The following is a 27,275-nucleotide window of genomic DNA, read 5'->3' on the forward strand; positions in this document are numbered from 1 at the left end:
CTACAAACAGAGAGCAAAACCAATACTGATGTCTACCCTTTGCCCAGAGGTGAACAGCCTTGAAAAAACTGCCCTGTTAAGCCATGGCTGCTGTGTAAATGGTTTGATCAGCAATCTATCTTTGAAACAAGTTTATAAAATATTATAAAGTCAATCTGTGCAAAGCTGATGGGAGCTACACAGAACAACTTTGTCGACACAAGGATATTTGGGTAGGATGCCAAGGGAAGTTATCTTTATTGTCTTTTAAGCATTCATAGGCTATGCTTAGTTTTAATATGAGCTTAGAGGTTAGAACTGCTAAGAATAACCTAGGTATTTTAAAACTGGTATCACTGCTCACATTTGAACACTGTGCTGTTTTGATTGCTTTAAAGTCCTTTCAAATGTATATATAATTCCATGTGACACATCCAACATCAATAAAAGCACAAAAATAGGAAAAATACATTTATTATTAAAATAAACACTGAGAAACTCATACAAAGACAGGTGGTCCAAAACCCAAGAGGCATATTTCTATCTCAGATACAATTAAGGGCAAAATAAGCCATGATTTGCAGGATTAAAATCAGACTCTACTATAAAATACCAAGTATGGACAATTCTGGCAAATTCTGACAATTCTGGCATTCTGGAAAGCTGAAGTAACTTGAGGTCAGATTCTGATTTTCCCTTGGAGTAAGTCAGTTGTAATTTCAGTGAACTCAGGAGAATCATAAATTACTAAAACTCAGAATCAAGCCTCACTGCTAATATTGTGTTCTTGAGCCTTTTAGAAAACGAACGATGAATAATTTGATGAAAAGTGGGAGCTTTTAGGTTTACAAAACTATTGACATATTTCCAGAAATTATTGTACTGATAAAAGTGTATTTGTGCAATATTTGCCATGTGCTTCTATGTAGATTGAACATAAATCTATCCAGATTACCTGAACAAAAGGGAATTTTCTTGTTACATGAGAATAACTTCCAAGTGAATGAAAAAGCCTAAACCTAAACAAAGCCAACAGACAAACTGCAAACTATGGCACTTGTGGGAAATATGGATTGATATGCCACAAATCAGGAAAGCTACTTCAGTCACACATGCATACACTTCAGATTTTGTCTGTGAGTCATAAAGATAGGAAATGCAGTCTTCCTGTTCTAGGAACTTCATGTTCATAAATGTGACAGTAAGAATAGCTTGCTTTTTAATGTAGCAGCTTCAGAAAGACAGTTACAAGACAACCTGCATGAAGGGGATAACTACACATCACTCAGAGAGCTGCATGCAGACATTAAGAATGCAGTTTTATGTAACAGGAAAATTGATCACGCAAAGTAAGAGGAAAGTTTTGCAGCTTCTGTGACATGTGGCATGGCACCGGCAAAGTGCCATATCCGAGGAGACAGTTTTTGATATGCTCTTCCCTCCACCCAAAGTCAGGCCATGTGTCAGATATTGTTTCACTGTAAATGCAACATGTTGCTAAGCATTTGGTCATGAGTGCAAGTAGTAGTGGACTACAAGTCACATGAATGCATAAATGTTAGGATTTTGTGTCTGTAACAGTCATTGCTAGAAAATGAGAAATATTCGCACATATATGTTTATGCTGCTCTTTCATATTCTTCTTGGAAGACTCTTGTATTCTGAATTTCTAAATAAATTGTTTTGCATTGTATAAAGTGAATGAAGAGTATGACAGGTAAGAAGTGGATCCCTAGAGAGTCAGTTTATATGGTCATAGTTAATGTATGGTTTAAGAATTAACTGAATTGATTGAAGTTGCTTAAGTGGTGATAATAGGACTATGTCAACTTAAAAGAAATACATTTTCCATTATAATGCTTGCTACTGTTTGTATCCCTTTGTCCTCAAATTCACTATAAGACAACTTAGCCAGGCATTTCTGGAACAAGTCAGTTGCAGCTAAACATTCAGCCCTGAAATTGGTATCAAAGATAAAGCCAAGCTAGTTTGCTAAGAGAATTACAGAATTATAATAACTTTTCTGGAAGTCAATCTTCCTAACTCCCTTGCCCCATTCAGCACCAGTGGCTCTAGGCTTTTCTTGGCATCAAAGTGAAACTGAACTAGAAACAGACCAAATTTTTAAAAGGATCAAAACTGAGCCTTTTCAGCCACAAGCTCAGTTATATGCCAAAGCTGAAGCAGAACAGCATAAAGCCAGACTTCTACAGCTCCCTGCAGCTGCTTTGACATACCGACTTCTTCAAGTTGTTTCTGGTTATCAAAGGGATCAGAAATGTTATCTACAGAACGTATTCTGAAAGGTACTTTGCAAGAGCTGAAGGATGTCATGGAGCCAAGACTTTCCCAATTATTAGTACGCATGGGGAAAGAAGAAAAAAAAAAAAAGGTTTCCTAATACTTACAAATTCTTACATTAGTTTGGTGATTAAAATGATTGTGTAGCTGGAAAGCATTTTTTTTTTACAACATTCACTAACAGGTAGAGCAAGATGATAAAAAAACAGCAGGAAGAGTATAATTAAAACATTATTTTGACTTCATATTAATAATAGAGCAATATACTAATTAAATCCAACATCGACTGAACTTTCTGTTTACACTAGTTCAGGCAGCACAGGAGGCAAAGAACTGTGTTTCAGAGACATATGTGAATGTTAGAACTTCTGTCATCCAGGTGCCATTTCTGACAGAACACATGTGTGCTGAACAGTTGGCAAAAGAATGAAAAAGATTACTGCAGATATATGGGCACACAGAATCTGGGATGACATAAAATTAAGTCCATATAGGAGGTGACAGACTGCCAATTCCCTACAATTTCTTCCCTCTTCGTGTGCATGTGTGTGCACACATGCACAAGAAAGATAAAAAGAGAAAAGATAAGGGTTTTTTTTTTTTATAAAATGTAAATACAAATCAATAAAATACTTTTATTTGGTATTTCTGCTTTCTTTTTGGAAAGGAAAAGGAAACTAATTTGGCTATTAGGAAGCTTTGATTCCTAAATTTAAACAAGGCAGGCTCTCCTCCTGTGAAATCAGCATCAATATCCATTATAATAATAGTACCTGTCTTTTGACATCAAATTTCTCTGCCTGAGGAAAAAAATAACGTAAACAGTAAACTACTGCTGCTCCTAGCCTTGATGTTAACCAACTATACTGGCCAGGCTTGAGTGTTCTCTTATTTTGGAGACCTGGAATGTAAAAGTGACTGACGTACTGCAAAACTTTCTTATGAATTTGGACTGCAAGAAATGGCACAATTTACTGTCTCACAGTGAAGGGACAGTGTGTTCCTACGTAGTCTTGTTGAAGCTGAAGAAGTCGTGATGATAGATTCATTGCATCTGCTAGTTTTCATCTGGATCCAGATCAAGGTCAACTTCATTGGAAATGTTAAGATAAAAGAAAGCATAAAAAGCCAACAAAAATACCAGTATAGCTGCAAGGACAAGGGCAACTTCCTGTAGAAAAACATAAAACAAAATCTGTTAGAAATAGCACCATATTTACAGATAAATCAGGAATAAATATTATTTCCGTTGTATAAAGCACATCAAAATAACATCAGTGGTTTATAATTGCATAGGGCACTGATACTTTAATGATTTCTTGTTGATGATTACCATTTCAGGATGTTGTAAAATCCATTCACTTAGTAAAGACTTCGGTAAGTCTGACATACTGCCAGAAATTGGATATTTGGCTCAAAGATCTTTGGTCTGACCTAGAAATAGGAGCTTCATGTCCTCTTATTATGGTATTCATTCTTTTTTAAAAGAAATGACAGAATTCACAAACCACAGTTTTGAACACAAATTTAAGTTATGAATTTACACTGTGAATTTTGATGTTTTCTAGCAATATGTTCCTGCTTTTTGCCAACAAATTTGTAATTTTTTAATGAAGCAAACACAGTATGGTGGAAGTCAATGAAAATTGCTACCTCTACCTCCCAACTTCCTGGCATGCATTACAATATGGAGCTACAAAATCCTTCAGAATTGGATGAAACTTTTCTTCCTTTCCTTGTGCAATAAGGCAAAAAGCACAATTTACAGTTGCATTTGCCTTTCTTCCCATAAAATACTGCAACTTGCTGCATCTTCCTTAATTAACATAAAAGAGTGTTCCAATGTATACATGATTTATAGCAGCTTTCAGAAGCAGAAAAATGTTTTTGTACTACACGTCATACTCATTATGGGACTGCTTATCATCATATTCTGTCTTAAAGCTGGACTTTGTTAAGCTCCAACTTAACAGAGATCTAAGATACAATAATACAATCACCCACTTTATAACACTACTTCTTTCAAAGTCAGTATTTCACATTTTTAAAGTTTTCATAAAGCACAGCACACTCCCTATAGCATTGACTCTCATTTTGGTAGACAATGAAAGAAAAAAAAACAATTTTAAGAACTATCCTTATGTTTCTTCAGCTTACAGAAAGTGCCGCTTCCACAGCTAACACACACTGCTGCATTCCTTATCATCATGACGTATTTTTACAATCACACACTGGGGTGCTTAGAAGGAACAAGTCACCTAGACAATGAGACACACTTTCAGTCGAAGGATAGAACCTGACTCTCTTTGGTGTAAGATTCATTGTGGCCTCTAAAAGAGTTCAGGTGAATTCTCCCTAAAAATGCCTATTTCTTCCCTTGGACTAGAAGGGAAGTAGAGATGATAGCTCAAGGTGTAGAGCCCTACATGGTAGCTGACAGCTCTAGACTTGTGGTGGCATTGTGACTGACTTTGTCCACTGCCATGAAAGAGTTAAAACTGTGTTAACTTCAGTTTTTAAAGTCTAGCCCATAACCTGGCATTCTTCTATAGAACAGCATTTCATTTGCATTTACATGAATGCATTATATAGTTTATCAGAATGTTGGATCAATAATTCAACATATGCCATCTAATAAACTTTGAAATACTGCTGCCTAGTTGGCGTATGCTCTATAGGAGTCTTTGTTCTAAAGAAACCTTTACTTTATATTTTATATAAATTATTAATTGAGATATACTTTACATTTATTTTAACACATTAAAATTGCTCCTGTAAATTTGCTGAGGCTGTTTGCTACAGATTTGAACTACATTTCCCTCTTAGAATTATACCTCATGTGAACCTCATCTTTCTGATTTCATATGATTTGATTTAAAAAAAAAAAAGTACATCTAATTCACTAATATATTAAAGGAAAGTGATTTCTGCTTTGTTGCAGTTGCAACACGTCAGTATCTCACAAAAGGGCATGGCAGCATCAGACAGGTTTCATTTATTTCCTTGTATCCACAGCTGTGCTCCCAGACCCATCTGGCCACACAGCTACTAATCTTAAGAGGATGTAATAAACAAGTGACATACAACTGCAAGCTCCATCTGCTCAGGAGAGTGGACAACAAAACCGTACAATGCAGGCACCATTCACACTTGACACTGATAGCAAATTCATTCCAGTATTAAAAAGTTTTTTTTCCTTGTTTGGATGCCACGCTCGCCACGCTTTCTGCTTTACAATACATTCACCTTTCCTCTCCCCTCTCCCCAGTGTCTCTTGTGAAACGCTGTGGTAGCAGCAGCAGCAAGATTTTGGGGAATGTTTGCATTAAAGACTTGTTTTCTAGAAAGTGGAACTGGGAAAGTCTTGGTTTTTATTCTCAGGCTGCCCAGTAACTGCTTTGATGGGAGTAGTTCTTTAATTCCTCTGCCTGTTTTACAGAGAGTAACACTGAGGCAATGCTACTGCTTTCCTTGTGCAGGCATTAGGAACTGGGTTGCTGGATCAGTATTTACTAGCCCTGGGAATGGAAAGCCTTACTGAAATTTAAGATTTGCAAATTATGCAAGAACCTTAATTTTGAGTTACTGAAGAAGGCAGACTAACAAAAACCTAGACAGCCTAACAAAGGACACCTGGCTCTCAGAGAGGGATATGCAGTCTCTTGGAAATTGCATTCAGTTTATGAACTTTTCTAAACATAAATTTTGCAATGTTAATAGCAAATGAGATGCTATACCACTATGCTGTCTTTGTGACAATGGCATATATTGCCATTTTAATTTGTTTTATACTTACCAGGCTTTGCTTGTATTTTAAGTCACGCATAGAAATGAAATGTTAAAATACTCCCCGCTCAGCATATATAGCTCCCTTTCACTTTGCACTTCATGGATCATCCCCATCATCCCTCTGCAAAATCCATTTACTCAGAGGATTTCACCATGAATAATTAACTAATATAGAAAAAGTTCTATAGAAATAAACTTGAAATTGTAACAGGGCATTTCTCTTTTTAATTTTTTTTTAAATTTTGGAACATGGTACAGAAGACTAGGATGCAACATGCCTGCTTTCAAATCCCAAAGTACAGTCAAAGAAGCCTTTAAAAGGAACAGAGTTTCTATTATATTCTCTTACATTTAGAATAATGTCTGCAGAACCCTCATGATGTTAGCTTAGTTAAGTTTTTCAGAAACTCTTCCATAAAGAAAACACATGCAATTGCAGCATAACATAGATTTAATTCTCCTATCATTTTTTGTCAAATTTATGTCTCTCATAACAAAATACTTGGATAATGTCCTCAGATTCACCCTCATGGAGCAAGTTGCAACGTTGGAATCTAAACAAAATTAATCAGGAGATGAAAAAATAGGAGAGTAGGTGAAGAAAAAATGTTGGCTATAGCAACACAAATCTGGACACTGTGTATGGCAGCATTGTATCCTACACATATAGAGAAATACCACACTGTCAGGAAATTCTGGGGGTTTTATATATTTGTTATTGTCTTTCAAGGAGAATGGTATTTTTTTCATCTGAAACCAGCTTAAAACTAGGTAAAAGAGTACCATAAATTGCTGTCCTTGAAATGCTAAACTATTGCTACTTGTTTCTGAACAGAGGTGAAAAGAAAATCATGCTGACCTGTAGAAATAAGACAAACATACATGGACTTGACAACAAACTTTTTAATCCCATATGATTTCTAACTGAGAGACTTCATCTGAATATTCACTGTGACCATATTTAGAGTTTCAACAAAAAAAAATATTTCAAAATGGATGTTTACTTCCTTAACATAGGTCATTCTACAAATAATACAAGACAACAAAATAAATCACTAACTAATCAGTAATTTTTTATGTTAAAAACTTTTTTTTCTAAAATTCTCAGATGGAACAAAGATCATCTCAAATAATGAGAACAAACTACTCAAGAACAAGGTAGAGAGCAATCTAAAAGGCTTGGCTATATGATAAAAAAGCAACAGGATTACACAATCATAGAATCGTGGAACAGTCTGGGTTGGGAGGCACATTAAAGATCATCTAGTTCCAATCCACCTGCCACACCTTCTGTGAGACCAGGATTAATTTGAATATAGCTAAATGCAAGATAATATACACAGGCATCAAAGATGTAAACAGTACTTACAAAGTGCAGGACACTGCCTTGAAAAACTGAGTCTAAAAAGGGCTTTGTATTTAAGGGGTAACCACTCCCTCAATGTGATCTCTGGATGTGAAAGACAAGGGAATTTCCAGCAGGGAGATGACTGGTATTTGTTTTATCACAGAGAAGAATAAGAGGTATTTTGGTTGCAATATGTAACTATGTATGTCATACAACTGTATTTAAGTAAGGTGCTTCACAGTGTGGGCTTCTTCTACCTTGTTTACAAGAGCCTCCTAAAGTCCAGCTGTGGTTGGATAGGCTGTCTTGAAATAAGATGCCAGTCCCTAGGAGCAAAAATGACTGAACATTCTAGTTACCTCTTGAGTAAAACATGAACTTCCATAGCTGTGAGTTTTTTATAGCCAGATCTCTCAAAAAAAGGAACATTCTCATGTAGTTATTAGGAAGAATACCTGAATTTGGGCTTGTGTGAAAAGGACAACCTAGCTGCCAGCCTTGGAGTTGGGAAACAGCTCTCCAGACCGCTCCTCTCCTTAAGGGCCATGGAAAACTGGGATTAATTATATTGTCAGTACTGTATTGAAAATCCCTAAAGTACCAGATTGTTAAAAGTAATGACACACACTTCAGCACTTCAGACTTTTCTACACAGGACCAGAAGAAGTTTCCCTTTTTTTCAGGAATTTTTCCTCCAATTGTATTGTTTTCATTTCCAGATTTGAGGGTTTGTTGCTGTCAAATATCATTTGAAGTGTTAAGAGTTTGGTTGTAAGTAGAGACCAAAGCCTAGGTTAGTTAGACTAGTGCTCTGAGATGGTACAGAAAATCCTCCTAAGCTCTTGCCTGGTGCATCTTGTTCACACACTCAAAGCCACCACAATTACTGTATGTGTACAGGTCGGGCTGGGGTCAGATGGGAGCAATTTGATTTTGTTTTTCTCTTTGCATGTTTTTTTTCCACGCCCTTCCATTTCAAGGTCAGGGATCAGAGTCTGGCTGCTGGGATCACTGGGAATATCACCCTTTGTGTACCGATGGCATATTAAGCTGCCCTGCTCATGATGTGAGGCACATAAGATGGCTTGAAGACCCAGTATTTTGGCTGTTCAGTGATTGGACATTCTAAATAATTTGTATGAATTTTTATGATCTGTAACATATAGAAGGCCAGATCAGATGATCTAATAGTCTCCTGTGGCCTTAATTTCTGCACAGCTATGAAACTATATTCCCAACTTATCTTGGCAAATGTAGTTCACTAACTTAGCAGATTATGAACAGCATGAAATCAGAGAGTATCCTTTGCCAAAATACACGAGGAATGTCTTGTTATCTATTCATACATAACTTGTTCCAGATGAGATAAACTCTTAATAGTGAGCTAGCTAGCTACACAATAGATTAAGTAGATACACAAAAGAATGACAGTCAGTAAGCTCTCACTTTTTTTCCTTAGTTCAATCAATGTACTACATTGCTAATAACTCTCTGGAGTAGTATTCTGCAGTTGATTATGTCTTATCCAGTGGGTGTAAAATACTACTGTTCAGATTTGTGTCTGCCTTTCAACATGAGAGAAAACTGCATCATCTATCCTAAGGTCCACAGATTCATTCTTGTGGCCTGTGAAAAAAATCTCTCCCTAAAAACGCCCATTACTTTTGGCCTCTGCATACCAAACCCCAGCCCTCTGGGGCTGAGCTTCCACATTCCTCAAAACATTTTCTGCTTGCCATGACAGTGCTGGCACCTCTTCCTCACCCTCTGATAGCAGTTAGCACTGACAGTGAAGATCTCTTGCTGTTCCACCTGGTAAGGACAAGCAGCTTCCACCAGCATGAGCCCACCACGTGGGGACAACAAAACAATCACACAGAGAAGGTTCAGAGGCTCCTTTTTTGGTACTGCTACAAATAATTTTGTCTTATCTAAACACAAGGAGACATACAGCATATTTCTTTCACTCCAAGTTTTTTCTCAAGATGGAGTGTTGCTTTTTCAGGAGACACCATACATTTTGGCACCGTATGCATTAGTGTCATATATACAAACTGAGCCAGAACAATAGCTGTGATACAATATTTAATTTTATAACATGTTTAAAGAGCAAACATTACACTCTGAGTACTAGCATGGTCACCCTGCTTCAACTAACTTTTGATAGTTATTAGTGCTTAGCTGCTTCTCTGACATTATCAACGGAGATAAAATCTCTCATCAGGGAAGTTAAAAAGTACTAAATGGCAGGGTCTGAAAGAAACTTTGTTACTTTAAGCCTTGCATTAAAATGACAACGCAATCAAAGTTTTACAAGGCAAGCTAATTAGTATGCCAGCAATGAAATGTGCAGGATCTCCAGGGGACTGGCTCTGAAAAGTTTTATGTTATTTATAAGGCCTTTTTTTTAAAACTGGATGCTGTCAGCTCTCATGGTGAAATACACAACAGTGGAATTTCATTATCGTTATAGAAATTATGGACTCAAATCCCTTCAACGAGTTTTCCAGTCCTCTTCCCCCCACCCCCCTCCCCCCTCTAAATAATACAAGTCTTATTTTAGAGACACAAATATAAGCTCTTCAGGACACCAGTGCAGAACAACTCTAAAGGTACTAAAAATCCCATTGTTTTAAGTAGCAGTATGGTACTGACTGTGTTCCATATTTCACAGATAAAGATGCTCATTACTTTTACAATATTTTCATTAACTGTGACTTAGATTTTTGTAAGAAAATTTTAATAAAGGAAATGTTAATATGCTACATACTGCAGCATGTACTGAAACCTGGAAAACAAATAAAATACATGGTAAATACACATATGTATGTGTTTTCTCAAAGATTTACAAGAACTTTGGACATTTCTATTGAAACTGCTACTTCCATTGCACTGTAGTTACACTATTTTTTTTTCCCCTTGACACTGAAGTTTAGCAGCTGTCACAGCACAGAACCAGGGCCTACATCACACAGAAAGACTAAAACCCCAGCCTTTGGAAAGTGAATCATGTCGCTTATCACCATCACAACACTTTCCTAATACAAAGTGACAATTGAGACAGTGTCTTGCCAAAGTAAGACTCAGGCACACCCAAAAGCTCTGAATATTAGGAAACAATTAAAGGAACACATACTTAAGCCTCAAAATAGTTCCATAAATGTACAAAACCTGATCAGACCTCAACTCTGCTGACTCTTCTGACAGCCACAGACACGAAGAATGGTTTAACATTCTGCTGTCACAGTAAGCAGTAGACTTCAAGTAATTCTTGCAAAATGTATCCAGAAGGTAACAGAGAGGTATCTGGGATAGGCATGGAGGATGAACATAAGAAGATTGCTCTTGGACTGCTGGAGGTATTTAACAATGGACAGAGCAAACCAAGCCCTGTCTGAGGGTGGGGAGATGTTGTGGAGGTCTCATAGAAGGAATACTAAGCAGCCTCTCCTGGGGTAGGGAGGGCAATTCCTGTGCAGATGCTCCAGGCACATCCACTGCCCATGTTGAAGCTCTGCTGAACTGAAGGGATAGAGCAGGGTGAAGAGCTGTCACTGTGAGATGGGAAGATGTGCAAGGTTATCCCGAGGCATTAAATATGCCTCACATACATGCTGAGCACTGCAGGGTCTGTCAGTAGAAGTGCAGAATTTTATTCTACAGGGATTGCCCATAAACTGAGGGAAGCATTGCAACATTTAGTAGGCTTGAGGTTGTTGGTGCTAAGTAGGCTCAGGGAGAAAGACGCAGACAAAGGCTCTGCTTTCCTTCCCACACAAGCACATCACCAGAGGGAAAGGTGCCCAAATTACCTTCCCTTTTTATTCAGCTCTGTCAGGTTTTCTCAGCAATTAGGAAGGAAAGCAAATGACTGTGATCTGTTTGGGGATGATTCAGAGTCATATTTTTTGGCCCAGGTGTACAAAAAATGTTACAGGCCAAAGACAATATTGTAAAGAATGCCTTTTTTTTTCTAAAGGCAGAGGCAGAATTGTCTGAGACAATGCATACTGCAACTAGCAGAACCCCAGAAACGCAACATCCCAAAACCTAGAGAGCACATGTGCACCTTGATGGCAAAACTTCTTAGAACTTCTTATTTAGAACTCGGTGTTCTGCTACAACATATTTGTACAAAATAAACTGTTATTTATTCCTTTACTCATTAATACTTGATTCTACACTATACATATGCATACATATATGATTTCTGTTCTCCCTCATTTTAAGTAAGAATTATTTAAGAAAATAAGGAAATGAAACAGGTTTTGAAGGACTAAGGTTCACATGTTTCTCACTTGCGAAAGACATGCAAAAAACTTGCACATTTTAAAGAAACTGTGTTGTACAGTAAAAGTCTCCAAGTAGAACATCACTTTTAAAAGGTCATGTCATTGAAAGTAAAATGAAAAGCAAAATTTTATAAGGAGGGAAGGAAAAAACATTGAACTCAAAAGGTTAATAATCTATCCTTTAAACAAAAAAAGGCAATCTACTTTTTCTCATTAAAACCTGACACACAGCACTAACTGAGGAGATTATGTTGTGAAAACATACTGCATTGCACGGTAATGCTTGATCGAGATCAGCAATCAGGAGCAAAAAGAAAGCACTGTTTCGTGATTATAATAGCAAATTCTGGAAGACAACCAAATACATCATCTGGCAGCTCAACAGCTGTTACAGCTTGGTAGTAATACCTTGGCATTTGCTATAAGCTATAACTTGAAAAAATTGATTTCTCATCTGCCAGAAACAAGAAAACATTCTCCTTTTAACATTTCTGAAGTTTCTTTCACTAGAATACTCAGATATTTGATCTGCTTTTTAATTTTGCTGGGTTTTTACCCTTGCTGCCAAGCAAAATTTACATACATTTGATCCAAAAATTAAGTTGCGGGAAAAATACAACTTAAATAAACGATATGCATTAAGATAAAACCCATTTTGATTACACACTGGGTAGTACACAGCACAAAATATTCCTGATTGTCCTCCTTGCTCATATTCACAGCCATGGTGACCTAGCTGCTACTGTACTTCATACCTGCCTGAAAAAGGGACATTTCCAAAATATAGTTCAGTACCTGTCCATACCTTTTCCATGTGAATATCAGGAAGAACTTCTTTACTGTGAGAGTGATAGAGCACTGGGACAGGCTGCCCAGAGAGGTTGTGGAGTCTCCTTTGCTGGAGACATTCAAAACCCACCTGGACAAGTTCCTGTGTGATGTGCTCTAGGTGACCCTGCTCTGGCAGGGGAGTTGGACTAGATGATCTTTGAGGTCCCTTCCAACCCCTAGGATTCTGTGATTCTGTGATATACTTTGCTATTAGTTAAACCTTCTTCTTCCATGTCAGAGGCAGTACACGAGGATGTAGACTGAGTTAATAATGCTGAGAATTTACAGTACTTAACAAACTCAGTCTTTAAATAACTCCTGGGTATAGGATAGGAAGAGGAAGAAGATGTATATTGTAATTTTTATAATGATATTCAATAGTTAAACCATTTGTTCTGTGTGCAGAGAGGATCCCTAAAAAGAGCAATTTTCTAAGCATACAGTACTTTATTGACCTTAAAGTAAGTATACATCATAAAAAAAGACATGGACTACTTAAAATGTTTTAGCATTCAAACTATTCTAACTATTTTAGCATTAAGTAAAAGCAATCCATCATAAATATTTTAGATTCTGGTATTCCACTTAGATTTTCAAGTGTCATAAACAATATCTCTCAGAAATCAATATTCACACAGTACATCTTTGGGGAAATGAAACAACATATACACAAATGTGGTATAAGCTATCAAATAGATCTCTACCTTTACGCCTAGTGCAGTTTTCTTGGCCTCTGCTTTTAATCTTGTAGCTCTTAACATAGGCCTGGTTTTCTTATAATCTTGTTTTCCTAAAGTAGAAAAGCACATTTAATGAAAACAACGCAAAAAAAGAAGATAAAGAATGTCAGCAATTACTTCAGTTGAAAAGCCAGATCTAACATTCTGAAAACATCCCACGCTCCAGCACTTCAAGCAGGAGTTACTCTATAAGACAGAGGCCTGATCTGTGGAACAATGGTCATTAACACAATGACAGCAACAAGCAAGAGGTGACAAAACAGAAAAGAACCTATTTCTCCACAAGGGCACCAAAATACAGGTATGGAAAGCCATCCATTAGGACATTATGGTGAATGTAAATGTATCATCAGTCTGAACTGGAACATTGTTTGCAAGTATCAAAACTCAGAGACATGCAGGTCAGTCCCAAGTAAGCACTAATAAAACCACTGCTTCACACCACCTGCTTGTGGAAACATGTTACGCAGAATCTTCCAGAAGACTCTTGGACTTTTAAAAAGTTATGGGGACTATCTCTTGCACCCCAAAAGAGCACAGCTAAGTGCTTGATTACTGTGAGTCCACATTAACTGAGTTCAGAGGAGGACACGCAAGTACTTACCAATAGCATAAATAATTTATCTCAATTTTATAATAAAGCATAAAACACTTGCTATCTCTCAAGGATATTTTTGCTGTCTGAAGGGCCTCTTACAGCTATACTATGTACTATTAACTACAGCTTCTTTAAATCAACAGAAGTCAGATACAGTTACAGCACAAAAGGAGGAGAAGGAAAAGACCGATCTATGAAGAAATTTCTCAGAGCCCCAGTACAACCACTCTGTATTTTCAAAAACGTCCTCCTTGTCATTTTCTCCCCACTAATGCATACATGCCTTTTTGTCTTTTTTGCCTATTTCCAAAGCTGAGCTACAATGCTTAAAACAAAAATATTTGGCCATTTTTAAACACTAAGTTTACCTAGTTTTACATTTAGATTTCACCATTGTTGCATTAAAATAATTTAACCTTTTCTCTAAAACTGTGTCAGTAGTTTTGTGCATGCAACACTCCAATTTGCTCAATCAGATGTGGTCTTCCATACATAACTAATAGTGCAAGCTTCTCAATTTATGGTCACCTTCAAAACTGTGATATTATACTGTACTGGTGAAATTCTGAAACATGAATTGGAAAAGGAAGTTCTTCTCCAGTGCTATACTGTATTCTGTGATATACACCTTTGCTTTTGTCCATTCTTTCTATCACTCTGCTGATACTCAATACAGAGCTCCTCTCTAGCATATTGTGGATGCTGAACTCATATTATCAATTTGCTTTCATTATATAATCTCTCCTCAGCCTAGGAATTACATATTGTGAAGATGTCTGTATTATCACTTGGTCAGATATTATTCATAAAAGACCAGAAATAACTTAGAAAATAATCGTTGGCAAGAGGAAACAACTGAAACAATGTTTAAGGGGCATTTATCCAAGGAACCTTCTTAAAGGATAGAGTGAAGAAAAGATAACAGAATAACTATTAACGTCTGATGCTCCACATAGGTGTAAATATCACACAGGAAACCTAGTCTATGAAGTAGACCTATTGATAAGACCAAGTCTATTCCTAGAAAAGGGAAAGCTTATTGGTGCTCTCTCCCTCAGTTTCAAGCACTCTGGCACAATGTATTCCAGTATTGTGGCTATGGCTAAGATTAGATTCTACTTATCTATAGAATACTTCCAGATTTGTATTAAATCTGATATGAGCAACTAACCCATCCCTCCTCAATAACAAATAGACTATTTTAATAATTACTCTAGAGCTGGTTATTTTCCAAATCTATGCATCTGCCATTAATTCACCACTCTCTTTGCTAAATGTGATAGCCAAAAAGAAAAAAAATAAAATAATAAAAATGGTAGGGAAACTGTCTGAGTCCACCAAGTGCAAAAGTTTAAAAAGGGCATCTGTGGAGTCCTTTGTAATGAAAACCAGATTCAGCAAAAGTACTAAAAGACTCTTAAAACATCTGAATTTTCTGAGGCCTTGGGAAAGACATCTGCACTACAGAACTATAAAGAACTATGAAATGCAAAGACCCTACCACGTGAATACTGATCATTACCACCTGGAAAACAAGCAGAAATTAATGATACAGGCTCCCTACATCGTTATGGATCTGCAAATACAACCAGTTGGAATACATATGCTCACGCTCCAAATGTCTTCTAGCTTTATGTCACTTATCCTGCAAGCTTTTTTGTAAATTTATCTGTCAGAGTCATCAGCTTAAGCTGTTTCTCCTTCCCAGGAAGTGACCATCAAAGCCAGTTAAAACAGAGTCATCAGAGAAAGCCCCATTTGTCTACTTTACCCAATGTCTATTCTAGACAGACACTGAATTTTCCTGAGGAAGGCAAGAAGAAGCTGCCAAAAAGATAGAATTGGAAAATTTCCAGACTAAATCTTACTCTTATTAGTTAAGCAAAATCCTTTCCTGTTTTACTGGTCATTATTGTTATCAATCCTTCATCTCATCTCTTCTCTCAAACTGCAATACTGACTTTTCTTAACTTTTTTTTTTTTTTTTATAATTACTCCAATTCCCAATTTTTTAAAAATAAATCTGCCATTTCATTATTTACAATGTTTTGCAAGTCCACAATTTTCTTTCCATTTTTAAGGCCAAAAATCTAGTCCACAATAAGGTAACTTTTCTTACTCACTGTAGCCATCATCTATCTGCCTGCTTGTGCTACCCCTTGCCAGTCCCTCCCAAGACCAGCTGTAATGATCATCTACTTTTCCTTTTCAGTGCCTGAAGGTGGCTCTGCCCTTCAGAAGCTCTTCAGAGCCCACCTTCCATCCCACCACTTCTTTCCATCCTTCTTCACAGTTTTTCCATTCCTTTGGCAGCAAAGTGACCTCGAGCAGCTGAACTGAGTTGTGCCCTGTTTACAGATACTGCTTTGAAAACTTTCCAGAGGCAGAAATGAAGACTATTCTACCAATTGTAGAATAAGAGAAGGGTGAAGATAAAGGTGAAATATAGATACTTTTTGAGATATTAAAAACAGTTGTATAGTGAAAAATACCAAAACGTCTCCCTTAGAGCAGAGATTAGGGATTCGTACAATACGCAACATAAGTTTGTTTCTCTTCATGTAACCAGGATTAAAAATCTATGGATTTCACAATAATTTTTGTGATTTATCTCTACTTAAAAAGGACAATGAGATTCCAAGTATCTGCTATTAAATAATTTTAATAACAGATTAGAAATTACTGGATACTTGTATATTCAGTATTCTTCTTAACTAAACCTCTAATGACACTATGAGTAATGCAAAAAATTAAACTAAATAATACATATGAGCTAGACAAGTTCATTACATTCTGGGTGACTTTTTGTTTCTGTCTACAGAAATACTGTGACATTACCAGATATGCATAACACTACTTCTGCATACATACCATGTGTATATGTAACTGAGAATGCAACGTGCTGAACACTGTATTTAAGAAAACTGACTACATTTAAGATTGGATTTAAAGATGCTGCCATTTAAGATACAACCCAAACAAATCTAGAGAATAACTTTAGAGGGAAAAAATTAGATTCCCAACCCTTCTAGATTTTTACTCTTTCATTCCAACAATAGCTCATTACTGGAATTGAATAACAGACTAAAGACTGCCTCTCTGCTTTTCAATTCATCAGGCTTAAGCAGAAACAGAACTGCATCTTTGGCCTTTGTTGATGCTGCTGTCCAAGCTTATTATCATATGAATATCTAGTTATTGTTTTATAAATGTTCACATTTCAGGAGCTCCCTGCTTTCTTTTCTCTTGGTAGACTTTACAATATCCACCTTCATTATCATCATGTGGCAGCATTGCTCTTCGCCTGCATTTGCTACTTTAAAAATTAATGCACTGCTATTTTCTGAATACTGTCCTGTGTAAGCTGCTTATGAGTACATTATGCTATCAAGCAAGCACATGCAGAAAAGCTTCCTAAACTGTTATTCTTTCTATGAAAATACAGCTGGTTCTGCTTCAAAGGCACTTCTTTTCACCTGCAAATGGACTTGCTCCTACACTTATTCCTCAATTCATTGTCTTTTATTTGTGTCTGCAAATCTTTAATTGCCTTTAATTAGAAAAAAAGAAAATTCAGTGCTTTAATCTTGCAAATACATTCAATCATAATTCTGTCTGGGATGAATACCAAGTTCTATTCACTGACTGATCTTTATAACAAAGGTATATAAATTTATTGTCCGTTTATATAGACCACACCAATTAAGCCACAATGGAAAAGCAAATAGATAAGAGTCAAAATATTTGAAATGAGAAATGTGCAATCTAAATTTAATTACTCAGAAAAATTATTTGAAGATGAGATATTTACAGCATGCCAAAAAACCTGACAGATAGTAAAATCTGCTAATCAACATTACAGATTTAAAATTCCTTTCAACACTTCCACTGTAATTTGTAACAACCAACAAACTGCAGTCCTGAATCTTTCTGTGCTGGTATTATCATAATAAAAACATTAGTAAGACTTTTTCTATACAGTAGTAATCCATTTAATGTGTTAAAGTATTGTTGAAGGTGTAATAAAACTACAACTACTGGGTCATTTTGAGTTACCAGTAGTAGTTTAACTAAAGTATGTTAATATATTTCATGCTGAAACCCGTACTAAAACAAGTTCATAACTTGAAACTAGAGCCAGACTATGAAAACAGTCCTTCGGTCTTTTCAGGATTTTCACAGACTGACTTTGAGCATCCCCTCCTTCTCCCCATTGTTACAGGGGAACAGAACAGTTAGATCTTACTGATGGGGGAAGAGGTCCAAGACAGAGGAAGACTCAGTCATACTATTCCCTACAACCTCCTTACATGCAAGACATAGAAGGTTACAGCCATTACATGTTTTTAGTTTTAGCTTATTGCTTGTTTAGCTCTTTCTTAACATCTCATAGAGAGACTTCTCCAAAGAGTGAGGACAGCCTGAAGTGCTCCCTGGCAGCACCTATTTTTCTGCCATCAACAACATGGAGAGTCTAGATTTGTTCAGCACCAAAGTCAGACGGCTTGGTAAAACTTCTAAACTTAGATGGACTGGATCTGAGTCAAGAAAACTAGATCTAAAGGAGAAGCAGAGGAGAACTGGTTTCCTACATTATTTCATCTGGTTCCACATAGTAATCCTGGCCCTTCACTGAACTCACTCTTGTATGTTCATGTCCTCCTTCTAGTTTTCTTCAAGATGGGCAAACTTTTTTTTTTCCAGTCATAAAGGGACAATTTCCTGGAACCAGCTAGATGCCTAGCAACTCAGAGAGAATTTGGCCGCAAAATTGCATGGTCTGAAATCCCTTAAAAACAATGCTATAGTAATGTGACTAAAGTGCAGCAAAGGAATTCAGTAGGGTCTATAAACAGCAAGTCAACAGGCTAAAAAGTTCAAATCAGTTTGCACTTTCAACAATTCAAAAACTTTACAGTATTTTTTTGTTTTTTAATAGGAGGGAATTGATTATTATTTTTTTTCCTTTGTGCTCTTGGACTCCTCAAAACTGGTCTCTATCATCTTATACACAGTAGCAGAATTTTTCTTTAAGACCTTTATTAGGCAAGTTAGGTGTTTGGCATGGGGAAAGAAGAGTTTTCTTAAGTGCTTTGTAACATCACCCAGATTCATAAAGGTACCTGGTACCTAGACACTTAGATTCTAAGGTGCATGTACATACGTATATGGTTAAGTATCTTTTGAGAGATTTTAAATCAGACACTGTATATTCACTGAGTAACCAAACTGCAATCCAGTTAAACTCTACTTACACATGACACATCTTAAACATGCACTCCTCATGCTTGACACTCTAAAAGTGGAAATAGCTATTTATTTAGGATGTTAGATGAACCCCAGAAAAACAAAATTTCAAAGGAATTTCAGACCCAACCTTAGTTAAAATCAGACAGCAAATCACATATCAGTAACAGTGTTACAATCAATGTTTGAAAATTGGCACCCCCGGAACTCTAGCTCACGCCTACAGAAACAAGCCCAAGCTCTCAAGTATTTGTTATTGGCTTTTGTGCTCTTAGTGTCACACAGATGTATTCAATTACCATTCTTTTCCTGAGAAGCAGAAGTGAGAATTTCTTATTTTTAATTGCTGTGATGCCAAATGCAGTTTTTGGAGCTTTAGCTTAACGGAGACATTTTGATGTGTCTTATACATACTTAAGAGTTTGTCTGGACTCAGAAAAAGTATGGAAACCCCCCACAGCCTCTCTCTTTTTTATTCAGGTTTAATGGCAGCCCAAATCACTGACCATTTTTCAATCTTGAGAGACAGAACAGCTTGATACTAATAATACATTTGCAAAGGACACATCATCATTTAACACAACATTAAGTGCTCAGGGACAACTTTTTACTATAGACACAATGTGCTCTAAGCTCAGGGTTGACATTTAATGCTACAAAGATAATCCAACCAGTCATTCATGAGAGGTAAATTAATTTTCAAGCAACTATAAATCAGCTTTAAGCCATCAAGAAGAATGCATTAAAATGAATAAGTTCCTTTTATGCTACATGCAAGATTAAAAAGACCCCCAAATATGAGGCATCCTTAAGTGTACCAAAATATACCCACTTAGTTATCGCTATTTTTCCCTGATTCCAAAACAGAAGTCTTGTCATATTTGCCAAATACAGTATTTGGTCTGGAAACGGAACCCCTTAGAAAATCCCTCAGAATTTGCTATGAGTTGCCATGAAAAGCAGCATTACATTAAAGAAATACTTTACTTTTAATGTTTATATTAGACATACGTTGATTATAACATGTAAATAAGACGACATTTAAATCAGCATGTTTTCTGACACTATTTTTAAGGAATATTTTTAAAACCTATACATGCAATTAAGAAAAAAAAATCAGAAAACTGGTTATCAATAATGTGCAAACAAAAAAATAACACCATGCAGCTCTAGTTTGTTTATCAGAATTCATTGTAAAAATGCCTTGACAAGGTCAAAGCATATGGCACCTCTTCCTCTTCCCCATTGATAAGGTTTGCTGCTCTGTCAGAGAAGAAAATTGAACTGATTTGACAAATCACACTGGCTGTTGCTTACCTCCTTGTTGTACTGTAGGTGTGTTCAAGGCACTGTCCTCATCCTGAAGAGCTTAGTGTGAAGGATGAGGAAGCTGCATCCAATAATTTATGAATATTATATGTCCAATCTGTTGGCTTGTTATTGTGACATTGGCTTTATAATTACTACAGGTTAGTTCCAATAAAAGCTAGCCTGTGCTTAGGCAGGAAGGCAAGAAAATACTACTAATAGTTCTCCACTGAGAGCACTTAAAGACAACAAAGGAAAATATAGAGACTGATGACCAGGTCATCCAATTCAGTTGCCTACAATAAAGCATAACCATGTAACAGATGTTCCACAGAACATCTCAGTTCTTCTTATCCTTGCAACCACATAGCCAGAAATTTCTCCCATTGTCTTGCATATATTGCTTTCTTTTAACCTTAAACAGAACAGGAGCGATGAAGTCACATAAGTCAATGATTCCCTACTGTCATATTTTTTTAGGAAAAAAGCCTACACACATGTAAATGATTCTAAGATCAAAAGGAAAGCAATACCTCCTTCCTTCTTCCCTTACAGAAGAAAACCCCTCCAACAGCCCTAACCTATCTGAACCATCAAAAAACTCTTCCAGAGCATATCTCTGGCAAAAAGTGTAACCTTTTTGAGCAAATGAACCAAAACAACCACTACCTGAAAAGTCAATAGCAGTAATTTGAAATTTATTCCAAATTACTTTGGTGTTTATCATACTACTGCCAGACAACATCACTAACATTCACAACAGTGATTGCTGAGTAAGCACGACCATATCACCAAGTATTGTAATAATTATACTAAACCTTCTACATACATGGTCAGTGCTGTTCCAGAATGGAACACCTCTCCTGTAGTTAAGCCTCTGCTGTAGTTAACCCCACACTATCTGATGTATCCAAACTTATTAGGGGATCAGGGCCTGTCCCTGGGATATGTCAATGGGACTGTGGCACCACATGGATCTAGAGTAATCCTTTCTCCTGTGCCCCTTCTCCTCCATAAGCACCTTCCCAGGAGCCACAGATCTCCCCAGCCAAACCTGACCAACCATTCTGCTGTTGGACTTTGCTTAAAGGACAGATGGGAACAGCTAGTCCAGGAAAGGAAGGACACAACATATCATCCACAGCTTCCTTGTCCTCAGCTGGAACAGAGAGGTCTTGATGGTGGCACAGAAAACCTGAACAACTTGGGATACAGACGAGGCCATATGAAACAGAGTACAGGACTTCCACCACAGATATCACATAGGATCTGTTTCTAAAATTTTCACAGCTTTCTCTTCTCACAGACAATTTTATGGCAGTGTTTGAATGTTATTTTATGAAAAACAAAAAAGCCTTGTGGCTAACAAAAGACATTGACAAAGTTGTCTGATGAGCTAGGGACAGAGCCTCAAAGACTGTGCAGCTCAGGAGAAGCTATGGTCACTCTCTATTACTCTTGTCATCTTGAGCTGAAATCCCTTTTAACATTAAGCCTGAGTCCCTGCTGCTAAGATTAAAACCAATATTTTTTTCAGAGTGATTCACTGTTAATTTATCACTGGTCACAAATTGCTAAAGAAAAGCTTCCCAACTCTGAACCAAACAGCCTATATGGGAGTTACAACTTGTGGGTAACGGACTAAGTTTATGGATTTAGTCCAAGTGTGGATGCGATTCATGGCATTCACCTAGGAGTGGTAAAGCTGGAAGAACTGAGGGGGGGCACCCTATGAACAATCACAGCCACATCGCACCACAAGGAAAAAGGCACAGTCTAAAAAGGGCAAGAGTGGGGGAAGGAACAAAAGACTTCTAGGTGAAGAGACATACAAGGGGTTAGGCAGCAGAAGAATGGCACAACTTTTATCTTGAATGCCTTAACTCCTGATCCAGTGTCTTACCCAGTGGATAATGGTGTTCTCAGGATTGAAAATAAATTGGATGCTGTCTGCCAAGAAGCAGTAATTCTGTACTAGTAAGTCATATCATTCTAGACCAGCCATATAAGACCATAAGACCAAAATACAAGTTGTAATTTATTAATTCTACCTAAGTAAAAGGTTTCCAGTAATACCATCAGCATTTGCAGTTCTCACTTCGATGAAGCATATTGAGAAGGACGCTTTGTCAGACCTATATAACACTGTCAGTCCAGGAGTCAATGCACTGACAGTCTTTGCAGAGGTGGATGTTACAAAATACTGTGAAAGTGATTATGTAAGATGGAAAAGCAGGTTTTTGGGGTCTCATTCAAGCAATGCAGAAATCAGAGGCTTTTAATGGAATTAGCGGAGAAGGTAACATCTTTTGTACACATCACTGTTATCCCTTGGGATCCTAAAATTACTTGTGAGGAATAATCTCTCCAACTCACTCATAATTTTAGTACTCCTAAGAAGTACGTATCTTCAGTTCATCCATAATTTAAACTTATTTCCTTCAACAGAAACACCACATGACAGGTCTTAACTAAAAGTGAATGACAGCAATAGCAGCTTACTTGAAAGTGTAAAGGAAATGCATATTCATGAGCACAAAGAGCAATGGTTTATGGACCACAGAACTAAAGGTGTAATAATGTCTTGAAGGCATACTAGAAGACAAAATTTTACCTTCAAAAACCAAACTGGTCTACAGCCAGTTATGAGATCCATGTTTGTGTTAAAATAATTGGAGGAATTTTAAATTTATTTTTCCAGATATGCTGCTCCATCCTTTTCTCTTTCTGAAGGCTCATAGAAAAGGAACTACATGCATATGCATGTAGTGTATTAAAACATGTAAACTAATAGATGGCATCTTAGTCCTAACTTCAGGACCAGACTTGCTGCCTTACAAGTGACGATCTGGTATCATTAACAAATACTGCAATTCTCAGTATATAATGAAGAATAGATAGGCCTTACTTTGCATCTTCACTTCAGGCATACAAATTTGTTTAGTAACTTCAATGCTGTGTTTTTCCACTCATGTTGCCATTGGAGTGACGGCAATGAGTTTATCTGAGACCTTTTATTTTTTTTTCATCATTCACATCAGCATCAGTGTTCTGTCAATGTTTTGAATAAAGTTAGTCAGTTTCAGTAAGTCTTATTTTGATCATTACTGCATTATAAACATTTAAATAGTGAAAGATATGCATTAGGGCAATTTATTCAAAGAAATAAGGATTGCTCCCAGCATAATTTTTTTCCAAAACTTTACTGCACACCATGATCATCTAAGTACACTCCATCTTGTAGGAAATATACAAAACCCAGAAAGACTGCTGAGGAAAATAGTCTATAATCTGGAAAATTATCTGATTAGAGCAGAAAAAGCATAGAGCAGTTTTTATTCCTGAATCTTCTATAAAATTACTGTATGACCTTGGGAAATCTCTTTTCCTTGCAAAAATTTGGTAATCATTAAAAACTCTGAGATCCTGGTCTAATGGTATAAGAGAAGTGAAAAACACTCATGAGTGTTACCTAATAGAGATGATAATCTGATGGCCTATATGAATTTATTTATCCAGATTTTAAAGTTACATTCACAAATATGAAAAAAAATTGTAAAGTATCTGAAAAAAGTAACTGAATTTGCTACTGACACTGAGAGGCAATTTCTTATTAATTAAAAATGTATGTTAAATATTTATAAACCCTGCACAAAGCAATTTCAGTTTCTGAAATTTAAAGCATACAAAATTAAATGGAATTAAACAGAAAACTAACTTTTAGCTATGCCTGTAACCTCATAAACTGTTTATAAAGGCACTGCTTTGATCAAAAACGTCCTCTGTAACCCCACATCCCCTCTCTTCCCTTGCTGAAGATGTCACTCTGTCTAGAGTCACCTGGTGTGGTCTACTGCATGATACAGGACACAAAACTTCAGCCGTGCACCATAAGGTGACCACTGATTTGGTCCAAATGCATGTCCTGTGGGAAAGTCCTGATACGTAGCATCAGCAGAGAAAATCCCTCACTTCCTGTGGTGGTGGGCTTCCTACAGAGAAGACAGGCATTGCTCAGGACTGATGAGACAGGTCATTTGTAAACCACCCGAACAGTTCTCTATGAACATTTCTTGCTCTGATGGATTCCATTCTTTAAACACACTGGAAAGGACACATTTATTATATACACAGCATGCAGCATGAAAAACTGTCAATGCATTTCTTTTTCAGAGTAATTTCTCAGTTCCTCACAGAGCACAGGTTTGTCTCATATTTGAAGTGTTTTCCTGAATGTCTCATTTCATAGATAGATAGATACAGAAACATAGAACAAAACAAAGTCACACACCCTATCTATGGCTTGTTTTTCAACTGTTCATTTCCTCAGAACAGACAAGACACAACTTCACCTCCAGTAACAGTGCAATCCTCATGACAAACATACTTTTCCTAGATCTAAGAAAAACCCAGGGGTCTGATTATGTCAAATTCTAAGAATTTAGCAGAGGGATTTTGCATATGCAGAATACAGGACACTAAATTATTAAAACAAAAATTAATGCAGCTAACAGTGAAATATGCATGAACTTTAGATTTACATTGAGTTAATTCTTAGCTCTTCTGGTGCAAAATCCAAAGGTTTGGCACAAATGCAATGCTAATTTAACACTCATGTTCTAATCAGTAATTTCTTTTTCCTTAAAATAAAAGGGCTACAGAGCATGTCAAAAGGACTCCCAGACAGTTCACTGTCTGCTGTGCTAGTGCTTTACTTTTTATTGGTTTTCTCCATAGAAATACCATAGGAAAATTCTTTAGGCACCTGCCTGTATTTATAACACAGATACAGATACCAGCAAGTTCAAAGGAAGGCCCTGAAAATTCAAGGAATTTCTGCTCCAAACATAGATACCAGAGTACAGAATGTGATGAATTTTTATCATTGTATGATAATATATGCTGTTCAGAAGCTCTTTCCTTTGTCAGTAGCTAAATAAATATGGACAAGACTCATTGATCAAGTTGCATGAAGTGTAGTAAATGAGGCAAGGGAACAATGCTATATAACAAATGCATTTATGGTTAGGATAATAGGCAAGGACTAGAATGTTTTTCCTATCTTAGCTGTATGTTTTGGGTATGACCTTGGACAAGGCATTCATATTTTGATTCATCAAATGTGCAAGCAGTTCCAGGTAACAGTCTTTCTTCTTTTGGGATAGGAAAAGTGCAGAGATTTGATGAGGTAAAACATGGCAATAGCCCTACCTCATTCTTCTCTGAGGCCAGCAGCCCTCATCATGATCAAATCACAGCCTTAGCTGATACGTCTCTCTGATATGTTAGTGACTAATAGTCCATAAAAATATATGCTCCTTGATCATTTTCTAATCCAGCTGTTAACTCAACTATAACCCACTCTAGCTAGTATATCAACCTATTCAAAATTTTTCTGGCAGGAGAGTTCTATCAGTGTTCCCCATACTGGTGTGCACTTCCAAAATCTGAGCTATTTTATGCCAAAGATTTCAGTAATGCTTAGTACTGCACACCCACATGACTTACTTTCAAAATGTACTAAGTTAGGTTGATGTAAGTCTTGCGAAATAACTGATTTTTGCATGTGCTGTTCAATACATAAACAGATAGGTGAAGACAGAAAACTCCACCTAAAGAAAGCATTTCAGTCAGCAATGTAGGCAGTGGAGATAGCCCATATTACAATGCTTTCATTCCACAACCCTTGGCACCTGCAGTTAACTGTTTCCAAACTCTTCCTATTTACTTACTGAATGAAATATGTTTCCATATGCTTTTCTACCGCCTTGGAAATGAGCTAATTGCTAGAAATATTTGGTATGAACATTTTTTTTTCCTTCCCATTGACACTTTTTTATTACATGAATGCATGAATCACATCCTGTTCCTACCAGTGGGACATGTTGCAACAGGTAGGGCCAAGGGGTGACATAGGAAAGTCCCATCAAAGATGTACAACCAAGGATCCTCCAAGAAACTGAACACTATACTTACTACTACGCTGCTAAGTACTGCACTTCCACAATATAAAGAAGAAAAAGAACAGCAACACCAAATGTATACCCATCAGTTTATTGCTGTGGAATTTTTTTTATAGTCTCACCACATTATGTTGAGATCACAAGCATTGCTAAATAAAATTATGATTGATAAATGCGTCTTTTCCCTAATTTCTCTCCTTCCAGCATGAATTTCATATTCTCTTCAACAAAGAAGGAAAAAGTCTGTGAAATTCAAGATCATGCTTTCAGTTCTCCCAAAATCTTGATTTTGGTGAAAACAGTCAGTATTAATTTTTCCACAAGTAAAACGACAGTCAAAAATGTTAATTATGGTAATCCTTCCAAATGCATTTTCTAGCTATAAATATCTCCAAAAGCTGTTCCATTTCACAGTGAAACTTTGTCCATATGGAACATATGACTAGGGAGGACTTGGTGAACTACTGAAATCCAATACTCCGCTAGTGAAGGCACCATTCAGTTCTTTTCGAATCTGATCATAGAAAACGATCAGTTGGAAAACAAGTTAGAGCTTTGGGGCTTTTTTTGTCTTTAGCACTACAAGTAGGACATTACTCAAAAAGCTCAACCTCCTACTGGTAAGAAACTGCCTTCTAATTTCCAGCTCTGTTTCTTTATGGACAATTTATAAACTGTTTGAGACTGGATATACACAGACTATTGTCTCTCCCAAGTGTTTACTCCCAAAACATCCTGTGAGAGGAACCACATTTGTCTTAGTTTTTGTTCAGCTGTGCTAAACAAGGCTCTTCTTGGTCATCATAGTAGTACTTTCAGCATCTTTTATACTTTTGATTAACCTTTCTTAAGCATGGATGAGCAAAGCAATACCCAGTA

The 27,275-nt window shown here is 36.7% G+C and overlaps 1 protein-coding gene across 1 annotated transcript in view; it reads right to left on the reverse strand.

Moving 5' to 3' along the window:
* Positions 1–2,920: 2,920 nt before the first annotated feature.
* Positions 2,921–27,275, reverse strand: part of TRIQK (triple QxxK/R motif containing) — a 36,381-nt gene continuing 12,026 nt past the window's right edge. The window contains exons 2-3 of the mRNA XM_010006427.1: positions 13,245–13,330; positions 2,921–3,451 (exon numbers count right to left, since the gene is read on the reverse strand). Of these exons, the coding sequence (XP_010004729.1) occupies positions 3,338–3,451; positions 13,245–13,330 (200 nt within the window). The 3' untranslated portion in view covers positions 2,921–3,337. The remainder of the gene's footprint in view (positions 3,452–13,244; positions 13,331–27,275) is intronic.

This window comes from Chaetura pelagica, unplaced genomic scaffold, assembly GCF_000747805.2.
Source record: "Chaetura pelagica isolate M959 unplaced genomic scaffold, ChaPel_1.0 scaffold76, whole genome shotgun sequence".
Classification (NCBI taxonomy): Eukaryota; Metazoa; Chordata; class Aves; order Apodiformes; family Apodidae; genus Chaetura; species Chaetura pelagica.